The sequence below is a fragment of the Carcharodon carcharias genome, chromosome 2, assembly GCF_017639515.1.
Source record: "Carcharodon carcharias isolate sCarCar2 chromosome 2, sCarCar2.pri, whole genome shotgun sequence".
Classification (NCBI taxonomy): domain Eukaryota; kingdom Metazoa; phylum Chordata; class Chondrichthyes; order Lamniformes; family Lamnidae; genus Carcharodon; species Carcharodon carcharias.
Window position 1 is genome coordinate 66797448 of NC_054468.1, and position 25954 is coordinate 66823401.

At 40.3% G+C, this 25954-nt stretch overlaps 1 protein-coding gene across 1 annotated transcript in view; it reads left to right on the forward strand.

The window, feature by feature from the left end:
• cul3b (cullin 3b) overlaps nt 1-25954 on the forward strand; it is a 104265-nt gene that overhangs the window by 41399 nt on the left and 36912 nt on the right. Inside the window, exons 2-6 of the mRNA XM_041213466.1 lie at nt 6519-6716; nt 7113-7226; nt 13157-13317; nt 22915-23029; nt 23192-23420. Coding sequence (XP_041069400.1) covers nt 6519-6716; nt 7113-7226; nt 13157-13317; nt 22915-23029; nt 23192-23420 — 817 coding nt within the window. The remainder of the gene's footprint in view (nt 1-6518; nt 6717-7112; nt 7227-13156; nt 13318-22914; nt 23030-23191; nt 23421-25954) is intronic.

A 25954-nucleotide genomic window follows, 5' to 3' on the forward strand; every position in this document is an offset into this window, starting at 1 on the left:
GATGCCAGTCTTGAGCCAATTCAATTCACTCCACATGATATCTAGAAACACCTGAGGCACTGGATGCTGCAAAGAATACAGGCCCTGACAACATTCCGGCTATAGTACTGAAGACTTCTGCTCCAGAACTAGCTGCGCCCTTAGCCAAGATGCTTCAGCACACCTTCAATGCTGGCATCTAAAAGGCAATGTGGAAAATTGCCCAGGTATATTCTGTCCACCAAAAGCAGGACAAATCCAACCTGGCCAATTTGTTTTTCCCTCTTGTTGGTTTCCTCACCAGCTGCTGCAGACCCTGTCTAGCAGCTATGTCCTTTAGGACTCATCCAGGTGCTAGCAAGCCACTCTTGGTGATGGACGTTGAAGTCCCCCACCCAGAGTACATTCTGTGCCTTTGCTGCCCTCAGTGCTTCCTCCAAGTGATGTTTAACATGGAGGAGTACTGAATAATAAGCTGAGGGGTAGGTTGTAATCAGCAGGAGGTTTCCTTGCCCATGTTTGACCTGATGCCAGAGTTGATGTTGAGAACTCTCAAGGCAACTCCTTCCCAACTGTATACCACTGTGCTGTCACTTCTGTGGGGTCTGTCCTGTCAGTGAACAAAGAACAAAGAAAAGTACAGCACAGGAACAGGCCCTTCGCCCCTCCATGCCTGCGCCGATCATATTGCCCGTCAACTAAAACATTTTGCACTTCCGGGGTCTTTATCCCTCTCTTCCCATCCTAATTATGTATTTGTCTAGCTGCCTCTTAAACGCCACTATCGTACCTGCTTCCACCACCTCCTCTGGCAGCAAATTCCAAACACTCTGTGTAAAAAAACTTGCCCCACACATCTGCTCTATAGTTTTCTCCTCTCACCTTAAATCTATGTTCCCTAGGGAAAAAGCTTCTGACTATCTACTCTGTCCATGCCACTCATAATTTTGTAAACTTCTGTTAAGTCACCACTCAATCTTCGTCGCTCCAGTGAGAACAATCCGAGTTTCTCCAACCTTTCCTCATAGCTAATAACCTCCAGACCAGGCAGCATCCTGGTAAACCTCCTCTGCACCCTCTCCAACGTCTCCATATCCTTCTGGTAATGTGACGACCAGAATTGCATGCAGTATTCCAAGTATGGCCTAACCAAGGTTTTATACAGCTGCAGCATGACTTCCCAGCTTTTATACTCAATACCCCTGCCAATAAAGGCAAGCGTGCCATATGCCTTCCTGACTCCCTTATCCACCTGCGTTGCCACTTTCAGTGACCTGTGGACCTGTACACCCAGATCGCTCTGCCCATCAATGCACTTAAGGGTTCTACCATTTACTGTATAATTCCTGCCTGTATAAGACCTTCCAAAATGCATTACCTAGCATTTGTCCAGATTAAACTCCATCTGCGATTTCTCCGCCCAAGTCTCCAACCGATCTATATCCTGTTGTATCCTTTGACAATCCTCTTCACTATCTGCAACTCCTCCAATCTTAGTGTCATCTGCAAACTTACTAATTAGCCCAGTTACATTTTCCTCCAAATCATTTACGTATACTACAAACAGCAAAGGTCCCAGCACTGATCCCTGTGGAACTCCACTAGTCACAGCTCTCCATTCAGAAAAGCACCCTTCCACTGCTATCCTCTGTCTTCTATGACCAAGCCAATTCTATATCCATCTTGCCAGCTCACCTCACCAGTGAGACAGGACATACCCAGGAATGGTGATTGTGATCTCTGGTGCATTGTCTGTAAGATATGATTCTGTGAGAATGTCTGTGTCAGGCTGCTGTTTGACTCATCTGTGGGACAGCTCTCCCAATTTTGGCACAAGCCCCTCAGATGTTAATAAGGAGGACTTTGCAGGGTCGACAGGGCTTGGTTTGTCATTGTCATTTTCAGTGCCTAGGCTAATGCCAGCTGATCTGTCTGGTTTCATTCCTTTTTGTAGATTTTGTAGCGGTTTTGATTCAACTGAGTGGCTTGCTAGGCCATCAAAGAGTTACTGCTGTGGGTCTGGAATCATGTGTAGGCCAGACCAGGTAAGGACAGCAGACTTTCTGCCCCAAAGACCATTAGTGAGCCAGATGGGCTTTAATGATAATCGACAATGGTTTCATGGTCATTATTACTGAGAGTTGCTTTTTAAGTCTAGTTTTATTAACTGAATTTAAATTCCTCCAGATTCCGTGGCAGGATTCAAGCTCATGCCCCAGACCATTAGCCTGGGTTTCTGGATTACTAGTCCACTGACATTCCTGCTAAGCCACCAGCTCCCCCTGAATGGAGCTGTCTGTGCCCGCCTCTCCCCATGAAATTCAGCCTGATGTCTCCAAGGGGCAGCATATAGATGAGAAATAGGAGTAAGTCTGTTAAATGCAGATAATTAAAGGTGAGGCACAGATCATCTGTGATCTAATTGACAGACTTGAGCTGACACTCTACTCCTGTTTCTGTGTTCCTTAACTAAGTATAAACAATGTTATGACTTTTGTTACTAATTTAGTAAAGTATTAACCTAACAGCTAAATAAGGATAAACAGACATGGCAAGGCAGCAAGGTGCATCATGATTGCATTATGTGGAAGTTTATGGAAAACATGATCTCGGACAACTATATCTGCTGGGATTTGAGCAACTTCGGTTCAGAATTGTTGAACTGGAGTCTGAGCTGCTGTAGTTGTGAGGTGTTCGGGGAGGGGAGAGTTACCAGGACATGTCCAGGAGGCAATCACACCTGAAAAAAGTAGAACTTTGAGATAGTCAATAGTCAGAGATAGAAAGGTGTGCCTGCAGGTGAGGCAGGTATGAGAATCCAGATGGTAGCGATGGAGGAGCCTTGGCCCTTGGCTTTAACCAACAGCTGTGAGGTACAAGCTACCTGTTTGGATGAGCACAAAGACTGCAGGGTGGGTGTGCAAGCAAACCATATCATGATGCATGAAGCAATTCAAGTGGCAGCGGGGAGTGACAAGGAATATGGTGGTGATAATATCATAAGTGGAAGAGATACTGTTCTCTGCTGCTGTGACCAAGAGTTCCCAAGGTTGTGTTGCATGCCTGGTACCAGAAGTAGAGGCATCTCCTTGTGCCTAGAGACGAGCTTAGAGTGGGAGGATCCTGTTGTGGTTCATGCAGGAGCCAAAGGCATAGGTAGAGCTAAGATTGATGTTCTGCTGAGAGAGTTTGAGGATTTAGGGTCCATATTAAAGTGCGGAACCTCAAAGACAATAATTTCTGGATTGTTATCTGAGCTATACATCAATTAGCATTGGGCCAAACAGATTAAAAAATTAAATGCATTGATCAAAGAATGGTGTTGGAAGAAGCTGTTTTCAATTTGTGGAGCACTTGCATCAGTACTGAGGAAGGAGGGAGCTGTTCCATTGGGATGGACTCTATTTAAACCAGGCTGGTATAAGTGTCCTAGCAAAATCATATAACGAGGATATTAAATTAAAAGGGCAGGGGGAGGGATAAGTTGGTGGGAGATTTAGAAACCTAAAGAGAAAAGTCAGGGTAATAGAGCACAATGTTGATTTGGATAAAGTCGAGCAGAGTGGGACAGGATGGAATGGAGAGTTTAAAGGTATAGTACATCAGTGAATGAGGCCATGTGAAGACCAACAGTAAAAATACAATTAAAGGCTGTTTATCTTAATGCACAAAGCATTTATAAGGCTGATGAGCTAGTGGCACAAATAGAGACAAATGATTTAGAACTAATCGCGTTAGAGAGACATGTTTACAAGGTGACCAAGGATAGGAACTAAATATTCCAGACTATCCAAAAGGAGGAGGAGCCTTGATAAATTATGACATAAGGACATTTGTGACAAAGATCTTGGCTGAGAAGATCAGGAAGTATGCATCCACTATCTCTGCAGCTACTTCTTTTAGATGTAGACCATTAGGTCCTGGGTGTTTGTTGGCTTTAGTCCCTTAATTTTCTCTAATTCTTGTTCTCTGCTGATGTTAATTACCTTGAATTCTATGCTCTTATTAGCCCCTTGATTATGCGTATTTCTGGTTATGTAACTTGTGTTGTCTGCTGTGAGACGGGCAAAACATTTGTCCAGTGTCTCTGCCATTTTCTCATTTCCCATGATAGCTTCTCCTATCCCTGCCTGTAAAGAACCAACATTTACTTTAGCTACTTTCCTCCTTTTTATCTGTTTGTGAAAGCTCTTATTTGTTTTTAGATTCCCGGCTAGTTTACTCTCGTTCTATTTTTCCCTTATTAATCAATCCTCAGGCCTACTGCTATTTTTTGCAACATTATAAGCTGTTGCTTTTAATCCAATACTATCGTTAAACTTCCCTGGCTAGCCATAGATGGATCTTGCTTGCTGAGCTTTTTAATGGAATGTATTTTTGTTGAACGTTTTGAATTGTTCCTTTAAATTGTTTCTTTATTTACCACCATTCCTTTTCATCTATTTAATCATCAACCTTAGCTGCCCTCCCTCTCTTGCCCGTGTAATTGTGTTTTTTTTTAAGTTTAAAATTTTTGTTTGAGCTGCATGTGGAGTTGTTATATTTTTGATCGCTTTTCCCAGAGCATCTTTTGCTATGAAATTACGAATTAAATTGGCCTATTGCCCAATAGGAGATCTATGATAGCTTTACCTGTAGTTGATTCCACCACATATTGTTCCAGGAAAATGTCGCAAAAGCATTCTACAAACTTGTCTTCCAGGCTACCTTTGCCAATTTGATCTGTCCAGTCTACATGAAAATTAAGTCCCCAACGGTTACTAGATTGCCTTTGTTACAAGTTCCAATTATTTCTTGCTTAATGCTTTGTCCAGCGGTATAACCATTGTTAGGAGATGTATAAACTACTCCCACCATCCTTTTCTGACCCTTGTTATTCCTAATCTCTACTCATACTGATGTGTGGTTTTCCAGAATTCTCTGCCGAGATTCTAGAACAGTTCCAGCAGATTGGAAGTTAGTAAATGTAACTCTCTTAAAGAAAGGAGGGAGAAAGAAAGCAGGCAATTACAGATCAGTTAACTTGACATCAGTTGTCATGAAAATGCTGGAATCAATTATTAAAGAAGATTTAACAATGCATATCATAGTATGACCATACAAAGTCAACTTGGCTTTGTAAAAGGGAAATCATATTTAACAAATTTATTAGTTTTTTGAAGATGTAACTGGTAGGGTAGACAAAAGGGAACCAATAGATGTAGTATACTTGGATTTGATAAGGTGTCACACAAAAGGTTAATGCTCAAGATAAGGGCTCATGCATTTGGGGGTAATATATTAGCATGGATGGAGAATTGGTCACAGGAAAGGATGCAGAAGGTAAGGATAAATAGGGCATTTTCAAGTTGGCAGGCTGTAACTAACAGTGTGGCAATGATCAGTGCTGGGTCCTCGGTTAGTGACAATCTATGTTAATGATTTAATTGAAGAGACCAGCAGAAAGTTAGCATGCAGGTACAGCAAACAATTAGGAAGGCAAATAGCATGTTGGAGTACATAAGAAAAGTCTATCTACAATAATACAGGGCTTTGTTGAATCCACACCTGAAGTACTGTGTGCATTTTTGGGTTCCATATTTAAGGAAACATATGTTGGCAGTACAGTAAAGGTTCATAAGATTGGTTCCTGGAATGACAGGCAGAGTAAATTGGGCCTATATTCTCTGGATTTTGAAGAATGTGACTTGATCTCTTTGAAACATAGAAGATTCTAAAGGGTCCTGACAGGGTAGACAGTGAGTGGTTGTTTCCCCTGGCTGGATAATCTAGGACGGAGATGAGGAGAAATTTCTTCACTTACAGGGTTGTGAAACTTTGGAATTGTCTACTCCAGAGGGTTGTGGATGGTCAATCATTGTGTCTATTCAAGACTGAGATAGATTTTTGTGTTCTCAGGGAATTGAGGGACATGGGGAATGGGCAGGAAAATGGAGTTGAGAGATCAGCCATGATTGTATTCAGGGGTCGAGATACCAAATGGTCTACTCCTATTTCTTATGTACTTATGAAAGATTATGTATTGAACCACACTTCTGTGTTCTGATTTTCTAGTATTCAGTAATTACTAATTGTACTGCTAGGTTATGGGTCTTCATGCTGCTCATATGATTAAGTGGGTTTTTCCCACTTTCTTCATCTATAAGTCTTACACTTGCATCACTTTTCTGATGCCATCCTGGCTGGCCTCTTGCTTTGTATCCTCCGCAAGCTTGAACTCATCCAAAACTCACACCAAGTCCCATTCACTCATCTCCTTTGTCCTCGCTGGTCTACATTGGCTCCCAGTCCGGCAACATCTTGATTTGAAACTTCTCATTCCTGTATGGCTTCGTATCTCACTAACTTGGTAACATCTTCTCGATCCCTCACTCCTCCAATTCTGGCCTCTTGCTCATCCCCAATTTTCATTATGCCACGATTGGAAACCATGCCTTCAGCTGCCTAGGCTTAAACTCTAGAATTTGCTCCCAAATCCTGATTACGTTTGATTTGTTGAAATTTTAAATTCATAATTTTATGTGCATTTTGCCTTCCAGATGACTATGGATGAGAAGTATGTAAATAGCATCTGGGACTTATTGAAGAATGCCATCCAAGAGATTCAGCGTAAAAATAATAGTGGGCTCAGCTTTGAGGAACTCTACAGGAATGCATATACAATGGTATTGCATAAGCATGGTGAGAAACTATATACTGGACTGAGAGAAGTTGTAACTGAACATCTGATCAATAAGGTATGTGTGTCTTTTTTAATGAAAAAACCAAGTAATTCAGTGTGTGGCTGTTTTGGGAGAAGAGTTTGAGTTCGCCTTGACTTTAGATAAATTCATAAACCGCACTGTCTAAATTTGAGTTAAGAACAACATTAAACAGATTACGTAAACAAGGTAAAGTTGGTTCATCAATGAAGAATTCTGGGTAGGGGAGGGGGATGTGAGTGCTTAATGTTATCATTCCCTTTCATTTAACAGGAAACATTAAATGGTAAAAGCAAATTTTTTTTACAGTATGTCTGCAGTTTTCAGATTTGATTTGATTGTATTCTTGTGGTTAGTTATCAATAGTTTTACCAAATGATACTAGTATTAAAAAGATTACCCATAAAAGCTAACTGCATGTTACTTTCACAGGTGCGGGAAGATGTGTTGAACTCGTTAAATAATAACTTTCTACAGACCTTAAATCAAGCATGGAATGACCATCAGACAGCAATGGTTATGATAAGAGACATCCTCATGTACATGGTGGGTAGGCTTGATACACATCACTTAATTTAAACTAATTAAATTATAACTTCTTCCACCATACTTAATTCAAGTTTACAATTTGTAGAGTTGGTGGAAATGATGGGTTTTAGGAATCATCGGAGAGGTTAAAATCAGTCAGCGAGGCAGTCTAATAGAATGAACTTGCCACCAGTCTTATAATTTAACATTTGCTGTACAGGTACTGGACTCCATATCTGTGAAGCTTGGGATTGGACCCGTGTCAGATTTGGGGATTTTATGGATTTTGGGTCTTTGGCCTAGTGTGTACTTAGAATACATAAAAGTATGAAAAATGAAAGAGTTTTATTCAAATTGCTACCAAGGGTGCCAGCTTCGAACGTAGCTAGTTTTTGGGTCCTTCCTGATTTTTGGGACACAATATAAGGGGTCTGGTACCTGAATAAAAGTGCAACACTGTTACTGCTTCGATTTAAGCTTAAATGAGAAATTTTAATCAGTGGTAATGGTATATTTTGTTTGAATAACTGCTTTGGCATTACAGTCCCATTAAACTTCATTTATCAATACACAGATGCAGAAAATAAGTTATCTAAACTTTGTCTACAGTTGAAATAGGTGAATCTTTTGTGAATGGGTGAAATCTGATGTGTCAATCACAGAAATTGTTAAGGACACTTTTAAGATTTATGATTACCATTACTTAGAGGAGCTATAATTGATAATGTAGAATATGGATAACACAAATTTGTCTGTTTAAATTTTACTCAAGGTGTTGCCATACTGCTTTTGTCTTCTACTGGTGTGTATTTTTGTAATTAGTCCAATGTTAATTCTTCAGATCTAGTGAGACTAATCTTTCTTATTTAGTAATGTGAAATGTGAATTCAATAGTTTTACAAAAACACAGCCCCAGATCTTCGTGAGTTTGTATGGAGAAGCATTAGCAGCTTTCAATTGTTAAAAAGTAGCATCACCATAATTTAATGCAATTCAACATCTGATTGTTAGCTAAAGGTCATAAATCACTAGCTACCATTAGTAGGTTTCTGTATGAAACAATTGGTTGTTAGAAATCGGCTTTTAGTTTTCATTATGTGTGCTTCTAATTGTTGCCTCAAATGTGTGTTGTGGATATTTTACAAGACTTTTATCCAGTTCATCAGCTTCACTTCTTTCCTTCTCCCAAACTTACTCCTTTCAATTTATTTATGAGATTGAGTTTATTTTCTGTACTCTTCCGCAGTGAACTTTCAATTTTTTCTTAAGCTGTAACTAAAGCTGAGAACACCACCACCTGCATGTTCTCCTCATTGCCTATAATGCTGTCTTGGAAATAAATTGCTGTTTCTTCACTGTGGCTGAGTCAAAATCATGTAGCTCCCTACAGCAATGTGAGTGTACCTACATTATCCAGACTGGTATAAGAAGATATAAGTGGTATAAGAAGGTGGTTAAGCAGCACCTTGGGCGCAATTAGGGATGGGTGGTAAATGCTGGTCTTGCCAATGATGCCCACATCCTATGAACAAAATGATTGGACCCTGTCCATGAATTTATTTTCTGTTACTCATTCCTCTCAGCAGTTTGTAAACTTTTGGCCCATTTTTCACTGTACATAGTATTGTAGTTCCTTAGAAAAACATATATTGCAACTCGCATGATTCATTACCCTCTCGCTCTTGTGTGCACAATTATCCACAGGAGCTAGAACATCCCAGTCATTTTCTTTCTGCTTGTTGAGATGCACTCCAGACAGTAATTGTAATACTATAGAAGTAGAGTGAAAATTACACCTTTCATGATGCATGTTTCATATACCAATTCAAACCTGAAGATCTGAACAAGTGGTAAGCCTATTTGGCAAAATTTGAAGGCATTTCTAATACTAACTAATTTTATGGATTTGTTGGTATACTTTTCATGAATTGTGAAATTAATTAAGATGAGAAATTCTGGCATCCCACTTGTTCTTAAATTTTCTCTATCACGAAATTAAATGGACTGTAATTTCCTAAGTTATGAAGAGGGGTCATATTTGACTCAATGTTAGCTCTGTTTCTAACTCTACAGATGCTGCCTGACCTGCTGACTTTTTCCAGCACTTTGTGTTTACGTAATTCCCTGAGTTAGATCAGCTTATCTTTCTGAAAATCGGCATTTCATTGGCTACTTTTCAGTCCTCCTGCACATTTTTACTCTCAATAGAAACACTGAATACTATTTCTAGGGCCTCCACAGTTTCTTGCTCAATTTCACTTTGGATGCTGGGATGTATCCCAGCACTCTTGTCTTTCTTTAGCTGAACTAATTTCTCTACTGTTCTGGAATATATATCACCTTGTTTTAATCAATTCAGGATTTACCTCCTTCCTAAAATCCTCTTTTGTAAGCACTAAAACAATATATCTGCCAATTTCTGCTTACCTTCCAGTAATTTGTTATCTATTCTTTTGAGGATCCCACATTGCATTTGACTATTCTTTGCAGGAGGTTGTTTTCAGTATGTGCTGGAGACAGTTGGGTCCCAGAGCATCTGTAGAGAGAGAAATAGTTAACATTTCAGGTTGACAGCCTATTATCAAAACTGCAGGATGTGATATAGAATGGTTGACACAGTTGGTTCAACTGCTCAGTGGTAATGTTTATAACCTACTTTTAAATGCATCTCTGCTAATCACCTTGACTACTACTTGTAGTGATTTCCATTTTCTGGGTAAATAAGTTTCTCCTGGATTCTTTATTGGATTTATTAGTGACCATCTGAGGGATGAACAGCTATTTAGCAAGTACAGGGCATGGGAAAAGTGGGCAGAGAAAGAACAGAAGAGACAGGTTTGTGATGGGCAAGAGAGTAGGAGTGATTATGCAACATATGTGGTAATGTTGGTCAAAAGAAAGAGGTAATCGGAGAAGTATAGAAACAAAAAATGGATCTAGAGGTGATGTAAGTGGCTGCAGGAAAGGGTGAGGGAAGCATGAGAAGTCTGTTGAGAAAACTCTTGTCGCCCAGAAGTGTGGCAGGAGAAAAGCTGATAGATCTCAGATATGAGGACCACACAGCTGGCCATGTATTATACTGTTATTTGCTGTAAACATTTACAACCCGATTTTAGTCCCAAGTGATATTTTTGCTCAGTAGGGCTGTCTAATTACATATTAGATAAAAACAAAAAAACTGCGGATGCTGGAAATCCAAAACAAAAACAAAAACAGAATTACCTGGAAAAACTCAGCAGGTCTGGCAGCATCGGCGGAGAAGAAGAGTTGACGTTTCGAGTCCTCATGACCCTTCGACAGTTCTGTCGAAGGGTCATGAGGACTCGAAACGTCAACTCTTTTCTTCTCCGCCGATGCTGCCAGACCTGCTGAGTAATTACATATTACTTCATCCTTTACTCTCACCAAACTTCATAAGACGGGCCTCTCAAAATTATTCCAATTGTCGTCTTAAACTTAAAGAAATAAGCACACCCAGCCAAATCAGTTATTAACTTTGAAGACTATATAATTGCTCATGCCAGTGCATTTGCAGGCTCCCAATTAGCATCATATAGCTGTTGCACAATAATTGTTTCACTATAATGAGGAGCAAAGAAAGAACAGATATCTGAAGATATTATCTGTTACAAAGATGCTCAAGATTTTATACCAATTGGTTTCACAAAAAAGTTAGTTACGTGCCTTCAATGTTGACCTCCAATCTTTGCTGCAAGGTTTATACTAATTATAAGTTAGGGGTTCAACCCTGGTTCAATGCAGAGTGCAGGAGGGCATGCCAGGAGCAATACCTGGTATACCTTGAAATGAGGCGTCAACCTGGTGAAGCTACAGCACAGGACTACTTGTGTGCCGAAAGGCAAAAACAGCAAGCAATAGACAGAGATAAGTGATCTCACAGCCAATGGATAAGATCCAAGCTCTGCAGTCCTGCCACATCCTGTCTTGAATGACGGGCAATTAAACAGCTCAGTTTAGGTGGCGGCTCCACAAATATCCCCATCTTCAACGATGGAGGAACCCAGCACATCAGGCTGAAGCATTTGCTACAATCTTCAGCCAGAAGTGCCGAGTGGTGGTCCATCTTGGCCTCCTCCGGAGGTCCCAGCATCTTAGATCCCAGTCTCCATCCAATTCGATTCATTTCATGATATCAAGAAATGACTGAAGGCACTGGATACTGCAAACTTGTGGGCCCTGACAATATTCTGGCAAAAGTACTGAAGACTTGTGCTCCAGAGCTTGCCACACCTGTAGTCAAGCTGTTCCAGTAGTTACAACATTAGCACCTACCCAACAATGTGGAAAATTGCCTAGGTATGTCCTGTACACCAAAAGCAAGACAAATCCAACCTGGCCAGTTTCTGCCTCATCAACCTACTCTTGATCATCGGTAATATGATGGAAGGGGTCATCAACAGTGCTATTAAGTTGCATTTGTTTAGCAATAACCTGCTTGCTGACAATCAGTTTAGGTCCCGTCAGGGCCACTGAGCCCCTGACCTCACTAACGGTCTTGGTTCAAACACGGACAAAAGAGCTGAACTCCAGAGGTGGGTGAGAGTGACTGTCCTTATATCTAGGTAGCATTTGACTTAGTGTGGCATCAAGAGCCCAGCAAAACTGGAGTCAACAGGAATCAGGGGGAAAATATTCCACTGGCTGGAGTCACACCTAGTGCAAAAGAAGATGGTTGTGGTTGTTGGAGGTCAGTCACCTCCGTTCCAGAACTTCACTGCAGGAGTTCCTCAGGGTAGTGTCCTCGGCCCAATCATCTTCAGCTGCTTCAGCAATGACCTTCCTTCTATCATAAGGTCAGGAGTGGGGATTATTGCTGCTGTTTGCAAAATGTTCAGCACCATTCACATCTCAAATACTGAAGCAGTCCATGTCCAAATGTAGCAAGACCTGGACAATACCCAGGCTTGGGCGGACAAATGGCAACTAACATTCGCGCTACAAATGCCAGGCAATGACCATCCCCAACAAGAGTAAATCTTACCATCACATCTTGACATTCAATGGCATTACCATTGCTGAATCCCTCACTATTGACATCCTGGGGTTACTGTTGACCAGAAACTGAACTGGACTAGCCATAGAGATACTGTGGCTAGGAGACCAGGTCAGAGGCTAAGAATCCTGCTGTGAATGATTCACCTCCTGATTCCTCAAAGCCTGTTCACCATCTACAAGGCACAAGTCAGGAGTGTGATGGAATATTTGCCTGGATGAGTGCAGCTCCCACAACACTCAAGAAGCTTGACGCTATTTAGGAAAAGCAACCTGCTTGATTGGATCCCCACCCACAAATGTTTACTCTACCACCGATGCACAGTAGCAGCAGTGTGTACCATCTACAAGAGGCACTGCAGAAACTCACCAAGACTTCATAGACAGTACCTTCCAAACCCATGACCGCTACCTTCTGGAATAAGAATAACGAGGGCAGCAGACCAATTGGAACACCAGCACCTTCAAGCCACTCACCATCCTGACTTGGAAATACATCACTGTTCCTTCACTGTTACTGGGTCAAAATCGTGGTGTATCTAAGGGTGTATCTACACCACAAGGATTGCAACGGTTCAAGAAGGCAGCTCACTACCACTTTATCAAGGGCAATTAGGGAGGGGCAATAAATGCTGGCCTAGACAGTGACTATGATGAATTTAAACAACTTACAGCAAAGGTTTTATGTTGTGATTCCACAGGTCGCCCTCTCATTTGTTCGAAATTGGATAGTAAAATTTGCACTCCAAATTTTGGGGCATACATCTCCAAGTAGGAAAGTGATAGTTGATTCTGAACTAGAAATTTTGACAGCGAGGCATTCTATTTTGTTAAACTGGAATAAAATATGCTACAACTTCCAGAAATTAACAGGTTGTTGGTTGAAGCTGTTGTACTCCAAATTACTGTCATTTCTCTTTTATTTTCCTTTGCAGGATCGTGTGTATGTTCAACAGAATAACGTAGAAAATGTTTACAACTTGGGCTTGATCATTTTCAGAGATCAGGTTGTGCGTTATGGTTGCATCCGAGACCACCTACGTCAGACTCTCCTGGATATGATTGCAAGGGAGAGGAAAGGAGAGGTAGTAGACAGGTAAATCAAGGCAATCACTTGTTATTTGGTACTAGTGCCTCAGAGCTGCTTGTAAAACTGCTGTACGTATTGACCTATTTCTTTTCTGTTTTAAAGGGGGAGACACTGGTTGTAGTGGTAACTTCACTAGACTAGTAAGCCAGAGGCCCAGGCTAGTGCTACAGGGACATGGGCTCAAATCCCACCATGGCAGCTAGTGGAATTTGAATTCAATTAATAAAATCTGAATTAGTGTATTTGCTGTTTACTAGGTGTTTAGCCAGTGTTGCTTTTAGTTGGTGTGTTACAGTTTTAAAACTTGGTGTGCAATTTCTTTAAGTCGGTCACTGGGGATTCAAATCTCGTAACAGCCAACATAGCCCTGCAATTAACAAATTAATTTGGTTATATCTTGAAAGTACGATACAAGTTTAATAAGTTTAATTTTTAATTTCTTTCATGGGACATTGCTCAGTAATGGTGACCATGAAACCACTGTCGATTATTATTAAAAACCTATTTGGTTCACTGGTGTCCTTAAGGGAAGGTAATCTGCCATCCTTATCTGGCCTGAGTCCAGACCCACAGCAGCATGGCTGACGCTTAATTTCCTTCTGAAATGGCCTAATAAGCAGCTCAGTTCAAGGGCAATTAGGGATGGATAGCAAATGCTGGCCTTGCCAAGAGACATCCACATCCCATGAAAGAAATTAAAAATTAAACTTATTAAACTAAATGACCATGTATTGTACTTTCAATATATGAGCAAATTAATTTGTTAATTGCAGTGCTATGTCGGCTGTTACGAGATTTGAACTCCCAGTGACCGACTTAATTGCACACCAAGATTTCAAGTTTTAAGACTGTAACATACCAACTAAAAGCAACGCCAACTAAACCTTCCCTAGTAAGCAGTAAATATTTTAAACTACAGAAAAGTTGACCCTTACTAATGTTTGAAAGTGACCAATAACCCCACACCACAGACACATGCATTACAACATTACAATGTGTTTTCCGCAGGATTGCAGTCTTCTATAGGAAACGGTTCACAGCCACTCCCAGCTTCCAATGGGTTCATATCTCCCCATTTCACAAGAATGCTGAGTAACAGTCAAAGCACTTCCCTTAGTTTTTGCAGGATTTTCAAACTGACCATCAGTAGAAAGCTACACTTCAGAAATTTTTTTTTCCTCCCGGCCTTGCCAGGGCAAATCTTCCAGCCTTTAGATTGCCACAGGTTGCACCTCTTCAACCAGAGATCGCCCTTCCTTGTAAACTCTGCCCGGTGACACGCTGAGAACTCATTGCTGCCTTCTCTCTGCTGACCACACCAGCTGCAGCTTTCAACCTCTCTGAGTCCTCTCTCGACCTCCTGCGCTACCGCACGACCTCTCTTGGAGACTGAAAGTCTGTCCACAGTTAGCTCAGCTGCTCTTGCCTTTGCCTTCTGGTGTGAAAATTCTGCACCTTGCTTCCAGTAAGTTTCAACCTGGGCCCCTAGTCTCCCTGGTAACCAAACCATACAGGCTTGTTGTCAAGCAGACTCATCACAGATCACATGACCCTCTTCACTTTATTTTACCTTAAAGAGAATTTAACACAATATTAGAAAACCTTACATTCATAACATGGCAAAATTAAATTGTGACTAATAATTATCAAAATGATAACAATTTTGTAGACATAATCTTTATACTGCAATTTTTGAAGATTAGACTTATATTGAAGAAGCTAATTATTCATTTGGGGATGCAAGAAATTGTCTCCTGCGAGGTTTGGTGAAGACTCTTTTGAATAACATTTGTCTAACGTATGAGTAAAATTTCATTACCCCTAGATCTTTTGTCTTCCAAAAGAGAAAATTGAGATGGGACATGATAGTATTTAAATTTGTGAAGTTTGGACACTTTGAATCCTAGTAAGTTTTTTTTGCTGTGGGCAGCATATGAGCGTAGTATGGTATTTAGAATTTTTTGACAAGAAAGAAAATAGAAAATTCAGGAGGTGTGTTTTTCTAAATGCATGGTAAATATATGAAACAGTTGCTAGCATGGTTGATGGAACCATTATGGATTTCAAGAAGGAGGTTCTTGCCAATGATTGGGCTTCAGAATTATTCGAAATGCAGCAAGGGAATACTATTGAAGTAGAGTAGATGGATCGAAGAACTTAACCTCTTGTCTGAAAATGTTTGTGGGTAGTTCAAAAATTTGTTATTGGGTAACTTAGATTTACATTTTACTTAAACAGATATGCATGTTCTAAAATCAATGATGGTCTAGCCTTAATGCCTAAATCCCTTTGATGCCTGACCCTGTCTTTAGCTGTAAGCCCCTACAACCCCTTGAACACTCTGCTCCTCTGCCTCAAAATTTTTATGCATTCACCCCCTTTAACCACCACCCCCCCCCCTCCCAAAACCAGGAACCGTTCCTTCAGTTGCCTAGGCAGTGCACTCTAGAATTCACTTCCTGAGGTCTGCTACGAACATGCAAACAAGGTACAGGAGTAGGCCATTCGGCCCCTCAAGCCTGAACCATCATTCAAAGACCATAACTGATCTGACTGTAACCTCAAATCTGCATCCCGTCTACTCATGATAACCTATCACCCCCTTGCTTACCAAGAATCTATCCATCTTTGCCTTAAAAATATTCAAAGACTCGCTCTTCCTGAAAAGGCGTGGAAGCAGAGTTCCAAAGACACAAGACCCTCTGAGAGGAAAAGATTTCACCTCATCTCTGTTTTAAATAGGTGAGTCCTTAATTTTAACCCCTAGTTCTAGATTCTCCCACAAGAGGAAACATCCTCTCCACGTCCACCCTGTCATGACCCCACCAGGATATTGTATGTTTCAATCAAGTTGCCGCTTACTCTTAAACTCCAGCGGATACAAGCCTAGCCTGTTCAATCTTTCCTCCTAAGACAACCTCCTAAGACAGTTATTAGTCTGGCAAACCTCTGAACTGCTTCCAACGCATTTACGTCCTTCCTTTAAATAAGGGGACCAATACTGTACACAGTACTGCAGATTGGTCTCACTAGTGCTCAGGATAACTGAAGCACAATCTCCCTATTTTTGTATTCAATTCCCCTCGCAATAAGTTAAGTTCTGTTAGCTTTTCTAATTTCTTGCTGTAACTGCATATTAACCTTTTGCGATTCATGCACTATGACACCCAGATCCTGCTGTATCCCAGAGCTCTGCAATCTCTCTCCATTTAGATAATATGCTTCGCATTTATTCTTCTTGCCAAAATGGACAATTTCACATTTTCCACATTATACTCCATTTGCCAGATCTTTCCTCACTCACTTAACTTATCCATATATTTTTGTAGCCTCCTTATGTCTTCTTCATAATTTACTTTCCTACCTATCTTTGTGTCATCAGTTAATTTGGCAACCATCCCATCCATCCCTTCATCTAAGTCATTTATGTAAATTGTAAACAGTTGAGGTCCCAGCACTGATTTCTGTGGCACACTGCTCGTTATATCTTGCCAACCTGAAAAAGACCCATTATGCCTGCTCTCTGCTTCCTGTTAGCCAGCCAATCTTCTGTCCATGTCAATATGTTACCCCGTATACCGTGGAACTTTTATTTTAGGCAATAACCTCTGATATGGCACTTTATCAAATGAGTTTTGGAAATCTAAGTACAGTACATCCACCGATTTCCCCTTTTTCCAAAGCACATGTTACTTCCTCAAGAACTCCTAAGTTGGTTAAACATGATTTGCCTTTCACAAAACCATGTTGACTCTGCCTGATTATCTTGAATGTGTCTGAATGCCCTGCTATAACATATTTAATTATAGCTTCTAACATTTTCCTTATGACAAATGTTAAACTAACTGGCCTGTAGTTTCCTGCTTTCTGTCTCCCTCTCTTTTTGAATCATGGAGTTACATTCGCTATCTTCCAATCTAATGGGACCTTCCCTGAATCTCGGGAGTTTTGGAAAATTAAAACCCGTGCATCAAATACCTCACTAGCCACTTCTTTTAAGACCCTAGGATGAAGTCCATTGGGACCCGGGCACTTGTCAGCCCGCAGCTCCAACAATTTACTCAGTACCACTTCTCTGGTAATTATAATTTGCCTGAGTTCCCCTCTCCCTTCCATTTATAGCGGCTTGTGGAATGTTACTTGTATCCTCTGTAGTGAAGACTGATGCAGAATGCCTGTTCAATTCATCTGCCATCTCCTTATTTTCCATTATCAATTCTCTCGACTCACTTTCTATAGGACGATCTTTATTAACATGTTCCTTTTCAAAATATAGGAATTCTTACTATCTATTTCTATATTTCTGGCTAGGTTTCTCTCGTACTTTATTTTTCTTTCCTCCTTATTAATCTTTTAGTCATCCTTTGCTGTTTCTTATATTCTGTCCAATCTTCTGGCCTTCCACCTGTCTTTGCACAATTATATGCTTTATCTTTTTAAGTTTGATAACTATCTTTAACCTTTCTAGTTAACCACGGATGGTGTTTCTGTTCTTTGGACTTTTTCTTATTCGTTGGAATGTATTTATTCTGTATATACTGAAATATCCCCTTTAATTGTTTGCCACTGCATCTCTATTGACCTTAACCTAATTTGCCAATTCACTTTAGCCAGTTCTGCTTTCATGCCCTCATAATTACCCTTATTTAAGTTTTAAAAACACATCTCGGACCCACTCCTCTCTCCCTCAAACTGTTTGTAAAATTCAATCATATTACCTAGAGCACTTTCGCTATGAGATCATTAATTAATTCTGTCTCATTGCACAACACCAGGTCTAGTATAAAAACAAAAAAACTGCGGATGCTGGAAATCCAAAACAAAAACAGAATTACCTGGAAAAACTCAGCAGGTCTGGCAGCATCGGCGGAGAAGAAAAGAGTTGACGTTTCGAGTCCTCATGACCCTTCGACAGAACTTGAGTTCGAGTCCAGGAAAGAGCTGAAATATAAGCTGGTTTAAGGTGTGTGTGTGGGGGGCGGAGAGATAGAGAGACAGAGAGGTGGAGGGGGTTGGTGTGGTTGTAGCGACAAACAAGCAGTGATAGAAGCAGATCATCAAAAGATGTCAACAACAATAGTACAATAGAACACATAGGTGTTAAAGTTGGTGATATTATCTAAACGAATGTGCTAATTAAGAATGGATGGTAGGGCACTCAAGGTATAGCTCTAGTGGGTTTTTTTTATTTTATATAATGGAAATAGGTGGGAAAAGGAAAATCTTTATAATTTATTGGGAAAAAAAAAAGAAGGGGGAAACAGAAAGGGGGTGGGGATGGGGGAGGGGACTCACGACCTAAAGTTGTTGAATTCAATATTCAGTCCGGAAGGCTGTAAAGTCCCTAGTCGGAAGATGAGGTGTTGTTCCTCCAGTTTGCGTTGGGCTTCACTGGAACAATGCAGCAAGCCAAGGACAGACATGTGGGCAAGAGAGCAGGGTGGAGTGTTAAAATGGCAAGCGACAGGGAGGTTTGGGTCATTCTTGCGGACAGACCGCAGGTGTTCTGCAAAGCGGTCGCCCAGTTTACGTTTGGTCTCTCCAATGTAGAGGAGACCACATTGGGAGCAACGAATGCAGTAGACTAAGTTGGGGGAAATGCAAGTGAAATGCTGCTTCACTTGAAAGGAGTGTTTGGGTCCTTGGACGGTGAGGAGAGAGGAAGTGAAGGGGCAGGTGTTGCATCTTTTGCGTGGGCAAGGGGTTGTGCCATAGGAGGGGGTTGAGGAGTAGGGGGTGATGGAGGAGTGGACCAGGGTGTCCCGGAGGGAGCGATCCCTACGGAATGCCGATAAGGGGGGTGAAGGGAAGATGTGTTTGGTAGTGGCATCATGCTGGAGTTGGCGGAAATGGCGGAGGATGATCCTTTGAATGCGGAGGCTGGTGGGGTGATAAGTGAGGACAAGGGGGACCCTATCATGTTTCTGGGAGGGAGGAGAAGGAGTGAGGGCGGATGCGCGGGAGATGGGCCGGACACGGTTGAGGGCCCTGTCAACGACCGTGGGTGGAAAACCTCGGTTAAGGAAGAAGGAGGACATGTCAGAGGAACTGTTTTTGAATGTAGCATCATCGGAACAGATGCGACGGAGGCGAAGGAACTGAGAGAATGGGATGGAGTCCTTACAGGAAGTGGGGTGTGAGGAGCTGTAGTCGAGATAGCTGTGGGTGTCGGTGGGTTTGTAATGGATATTGGTGGACAGTCTATCAATCTCTGGTGATAGACTGTCCACCAATATCCATTACAAACCCACCGACACCCACAGCTATCTCGACTACAGCTCCTCACACCCCACTTCCTGTAAGGACTCCATCCCATTCTCTCAGTTCCTTCGCCTCCGTCGCATCTGTTCCGATGATGCTACATTCAAAAACAGTTCCTCTGACATGTCCTCCTTCTTCCTTAAACGAGGTTTTCCACCCACGGTCGTTGACAGGGCCCTCAACCGTGTCCGGCCCATCTCCCGCGCATCCGCCCTCACTCCTTCTCCTCCCTCCCAGAAACATGATAGGGTCCCCCTTGTCCTCGCTTATCACCCCACCAGCCTCCGCATTCAAAGGATCATCCTCCGCCATTTCCGCCAACTCCAGCATGATGCCACTACCAAATACATCTTCCCTTCACCCCCCTTATCGGCATTCCGTAGGGATCGCTCCCTCCGGGACACCCTGGTCCACTCCTCCATCACCCCCTACTCCTCAACCCCCTCCTATGGCACAACCCCTTGCCCACGCAAAAGATGCAACACCTGCCCCTTCACTTCCTCTCTCCTCACCGTCCAAGGACCCAAACACTCCTTTCAAGTGAAGCAGCATTTCACTTGCATTTCCCCCAACTTAGTCTACTGCATTCGTTGCTCCCAATGTGGTCTCCTCTACATTGGAGAGACCAAACGTAAACTGGGCGACCGCTTTGCAGAACACCTGCGGTCTGTCCGCAAGAATGACCCAAACCTCCCTGTCGCTTGCCATTTTAACACTCCACCCTGCTCTCTTGCCCACATGTCTGTCCTTGGCTTGCTGCATTGTTCCAGTGAAGCCCAACGCAAACTGGAGGAACAACACCTCATCTTCCGACTAGGGACTTTACAGCCTTCCGGACTGAATATTGAATTCAACAACTTTAGGTCGTGAGTCCCCTCCCCCATCCCCACCCCCTTTCTGTTTCCCCCTTCTTTTTTTTTTCCCAATAAATTATAAAGATTTTCCTTTTCCCACCTATTTCCATAATATAAAATAAAAAAAAACCCACTAGAGCTATACCTTGAGTGCCCTACCATCCATTCTTAATTAGCACATTCGTTTAGATAATATCACCAACTTTAACTTTAACACCTATGTGTTCTATTGTACTATTGTTGTTGACATCTTTTGATGATCTGCTTCTATCACTGCTTGTTTGTCGCTACAACCACACCAACCCCCTCCACCTCTCTGTCTCTCTATCTCTCCGCCCCCCACACACACACCTTAAACCAGCTTATATTTCAGCTCTTTCCTGGACTCGAACTCAAGTTCTGTCGAAGGGTCATGAGGACTCGAAACGTCAACTCTTTTCTTCTCCGCCGATGCTGCCAGACCTGCTGAGTTTTTCCAGGTAATTCTGTTTTTGACCAGGTCTAGTATAGCCTGGCCTCTGGTTGGCTCCAGACATGCTGTTCTAAGAAACTATCCCAAAAACATTATGAACTCATCTAGGCTACCTTTGCCCACCTGACTTTTCCTGTCTATGTGTAGATTAAGATCTCTCATGATTATTGCTGTGCTCCCTCACAACTAAGGTGTTTCAAGACAAATCTGCATTCTTCTGAATGGAATTTGCTGTAAAACCTCAGACAAATAAACGATAAAATAGAACAATTAAGACCTCCATGCAAGGGAGAAGAGATTGAAGTTTGAGGAGGCAGAACACCATAACTAATTCTTCAAAGGCTGTGTTACCAAGAAATGTATTGATAACTTGCACTGGGGTAAGGAAGGGAATGTTTGATGTAAGTGGCTTTTTGCATTCACTACTGAAGGAACTAAGTGTAGAACCTGTGAATGTACTGCACTCCTTCTGTAAGAAGTGTGCTGTCCTTTAATAACAAGTAAAGGATTTTATTGTAAATAAGATTATTGACTCAATTTGGAACCTGAAACAAATTCCTGGTATATATTTCCATCTCCTGGAACAGCTTGAAGCAAAGTTGCAAAGGTCAGTGGTGATTTTGGATTATTGAGAATTTTAGTGTTATGGAAGTTTTGTAGGAGCAGAAATCAGTCTGTACCCTCTGTGCATTTTGTGCCTTGAAACAAGACTCGTCGAAGAAGAGAATACATTATCTAAACACTATTTACATTTTGCACTAATCTAACCGCTTTTCATCATTTTTGATGATAAGCTGTTATTAAAAATGATGAGAAGCAGTTAGATTAGTGCAAAATGTAAAATGTTTATATATTAAATGTGCTAAACACTGTTTAGTTGCATCACAACCAGCATGTTAGCAATTGCACCAATATAATCTATGCATTGAGGTGCAGTGAATTTTGGGTGCCTTTGTATGTTCATTAGTTACACTGGAGCTTTGAAATTTATTACCATTTTCTACAGTTTTAATAGAATGGTGCTGGCACCTTTACTGTGAATGCAATGGCAAAATATTTTTGTTGACAAAAATTGCAAGTTTGACTAAGCTGAGAATTTTTGTTTTTAGAAATACTGCATTTTACATTTTGCAATACATACTCAACAATGAAGCATCAAAAGTTTATCCCTCTTTTTATGTAAGAGGAGGAGGTAAGAGGAGCCCATCTTAGGTTTTGTTAAAATGTTACAATTCTGTCACCAACAAACAATGCAGATGCATTTTTCAAATCCAGTTGGAAAGTTCCTGTCCTAGTTATAGTATCCTTTTGTGGTCCTAACCGGAAACTTCTTATGTAGCCTAATTGTTAAGTGCAAAATTGTGTTGCTCCACAAGAGTTTTTCAGTTCTGATTCTTACATGGATGCCTTTCATTAAATATAACAATTATATAAACCCTTGATTAGTATCGTATATACTTGCTGACATGGTATTATTTGTAGTGACTGTTGCTCCACTTTGTGCAATTTGGCTTTTTTAATAAAAAGTCATACTGGTCTAGAAACTGATGAGATTATCAGTTATCTTGTACTTATTTCCTCAGTGTGCAATGTCTCCAATGCTTAGTATTCAGGCTAACAGACTTGGCTAGAGTGACACAAATGCTTTAGTAGCCATTAATAGTAGAGATTGACTTGTGCAACAGTGATTTGAGTATAACCGTTCTTTGCTAGCTTATAGAGCTGAAAGCTATTTGAAGAAGCATCTATTTTACAATTGATCAGATTGACTTATTTTCCACTTAAAAGATTGTAGATAGTTTACACCTGGTGAGCTTCAATGAATTTGAGCTTGTTCTTGAAATTTTTTTTTTAACTTAATATTTAAAATTGGCCAGGATAATAATACAGTATTACATTTTCTGGTCATCTATTCAATTTAGGCTTTCCTTTTTTAAAAAAGAGAACCTTTTTGATTCTTTCTAAAAACAGCATTCATAAGTAAATCATGTTTTTCTATTTTCTTTGTTTTACTAGAGGGGCAATTCGGAATGCCTGTCAGATGCTAATGATTCTTGGGCTAGAAGGCCGATCAGTGTATGAGGAAGATTTTGAGGCTCCATTCTTAGAAATGTCGGCTGAATTCTTCCAGGTATCTATAATTTTATAACTCATTTAAAGGTTACACGCTTTAAATTGTGATTTCTTTTAGATATGATGTGCAGTTATTAAATCTATGGTGTTCAGGTGAATATGTAATGCAGTTCTTCAAATTTATTAATTAGTAAAATGGTCAAATGTTCTTTTTACACAGATGGAAAGCCAGAAGTTCTTAGCAGAGAATAGTGCATCTGTGTACATTAAGAAAGTGGAAGCACGGATTAACGAAGAAATTGAACGAGTTATGCACTGTCTTGATAAATCCACAGAAGAGCCAATTGTGAAGGTGGTGGAGAGAGAACTAATTTCTAAACACATGAAGACAATAGTAGAAATGGAAAACTCGGGCTTGGTCCATATGTTAAAGAACGGAAAGACAGAAGGTAAATTCAAAGTGACAGTCTTTTTCTTAAAGATGGTATTTGCTGTGTTCAGTTGTGTGCAAGTTTCATTTTTGGGGAATATAAATATTTTCAGAAATCAGCTTTATCTATATTTAGATTAATTTGTGTTGAGTTTATGGTTGCAATTATCTGAACTTTTGGGCTAATAACTGTTCATCTTTACAATGCTTCTAATTCAGGGTATAGTTCATTTTGTTGAGAATTGAATTTAATGTTAACTCAGGTTTTATTGACCTTCTGAATTTCACAGCATACTATTTCTATTTGAGGAAACAAGTGAGAATTTGTATTTCCGTTTGCAGTCTGTTAAGTAAGATTGTATATTTGTGAACACTTCCGTGGAGAAAATGCTACAGGAGTTTTACCAAGTATAAATTTAACAAAAAAAACAATAATTTTCACACCTGTATGTTGTAAAGTGGCTCCATCCTTTGTGAATGATGTGGAGTTGCATCAAAACCAACTCTGTGTCTTTCAGCAGCAGTAATGGAAAATGTAAACTCTTGATGAATCTTCCAACATGACGTCTCTGGAAAATGCAAATGGCAGTGAACTGTATTTAACCCTTTAACTGCTAGCAGCTCCAGGGAATTTGATTCTCCCAGGGATGGTTTTGTTTTCTTTAATATTTCAGCTACTTGGAGTTGCTTTTCTAAACCTGTTCTAATATTTTAAATATATATCCTTTAATGTACTTCCTGTTTTTCCTCCCTATTTTCCTTTCTTCTATTTCTTTGTGCTTCAATTTTAACTTGAATTTTTGAATTTTATAAAACGTATCTAGATCTATTCATATTAAATACTTATTCACACAAATACTATATTTTGACACTTGACTGTTTTGCTGCACCTCCATGACCTTCCCAATTCAGACCTGGCCGGAGCCTGTGTAACTTGAAATTGCTTCCTGGTTTGCTCAAAATTGATTCCTAGGTGGAGTTTTTATTTTAGAAAGTAAAAGTGAGCATTATAGTTTAACCTGGTTTTATTGTAGTGGTCAGGTCACTGAAATCTGAATCATTCAACAGTTTGAAATAATCCAAGTGTCAGACGTGAACCCGTCAGTAGTACAGGGAGCTGAAAATTGCTGATCTGGTCGGCACTGCTTGAGGTTGCAAATTGGCTGTTGGGAAATGTGTTCAATGCTTATAATAGACTCTCTGGATTTAGGTGATTATACAACCTTCTAATAAATTCACACTTTAATATTTTCTAAAGTTTCAGGTGTTTACTATCTTTTATGCTCTCAGTCACCATTTATTCTCTATTGTATACTGCAGAATTTTACAAATTTTCCAATAAATTATCATGTCCCAAAGCAGCAATCCAAACCATTTACAATAATTTGCTCCCATTACTGTTTTACAAATAGGTTTAGTTGGGAGAAGAAACTATGGTACCTGAAAGGATGTTCCAAAAATATCTATAATTGCAAATTTATCTTATTTTGCCAACTGGAAAAAATGGGATTAGTTTTGGTACATTCTGAGTACCCAGCCATAAAGGTGTCTGTCCTTTATGGTCTCGATTTTTTTCGCTGCTCTCAAACATATTTCTTACAGTAAGGCAGGATTTTCCCAAAACATCAAACAGCAAATTTTCCATGAACTTAAATTATACAAATGATCTGAGTGATTGAAAAGGCATAAAAATCTATAGGTATGAGAAATAGTGTATAACTGTCTTGTTTATAACCTACGTTATTGGCCTCCTTTGTGTAGAAACCACAAAGTATCCTTTTGTCACAGTATGGAGACACTGGAACAATCCCAAGAATAGTAAGAAACAGAAGTTATTTTTAATTCTTAAAAAATATAAATTGTTAGAGTGAGTTAAAGGCTGTAATTAATTTCGCTCAGTTTTTTTTTAAGTTCTATGTATCTCTCACATAAATTACATTGAGAATAATGGATGGCTTGGCACTGTCACAAGGTTGTAACATGAATTTGCATGATATAAGCAATGAGGGCAAAACTGAAGTTGATATGCAAGAGTCGATTTACAAATATCATTCAAACCCTTTGTTGGCAGCCTTGAACACACTCCAAAAATTCAGTTTAATGTGTACGAACCCCTTTTTAATTTGAATATTTCCATTTTCATGTTTTTTTTTCTTGTATACAACTCTTGAGTCTAGTGAGAAACGGATATTTTTTGTTTTTGGTGAATTTTTGTGCTGATCAAGTTCAGCAGTGTTGGCACTGTGATGGAACACTTAACCATTTTTGGTGCCAAACACCAACAGTGGCCACTCAGGTCAAGCATAGTACAGAGCAAGAACTGAGTTGACCTTCACTTTGTCCTATCAGTGGCTTTTACATCAGTTTTAACTGAGCATTCCTACTGCACTTTTGTGACATTGTTCTATTTTCCAGAAAAGGTATTTTCTGTTTTTGAGTCTGATCTCCAATTAATGCCCAATTAGGACCTTTTGTGTTTGACCCTGCTAATGTGGAACTGGGTTGAGGCTCCTCAAATAAAATTTACTTGGGATCTGCATAGCCAGCATATCC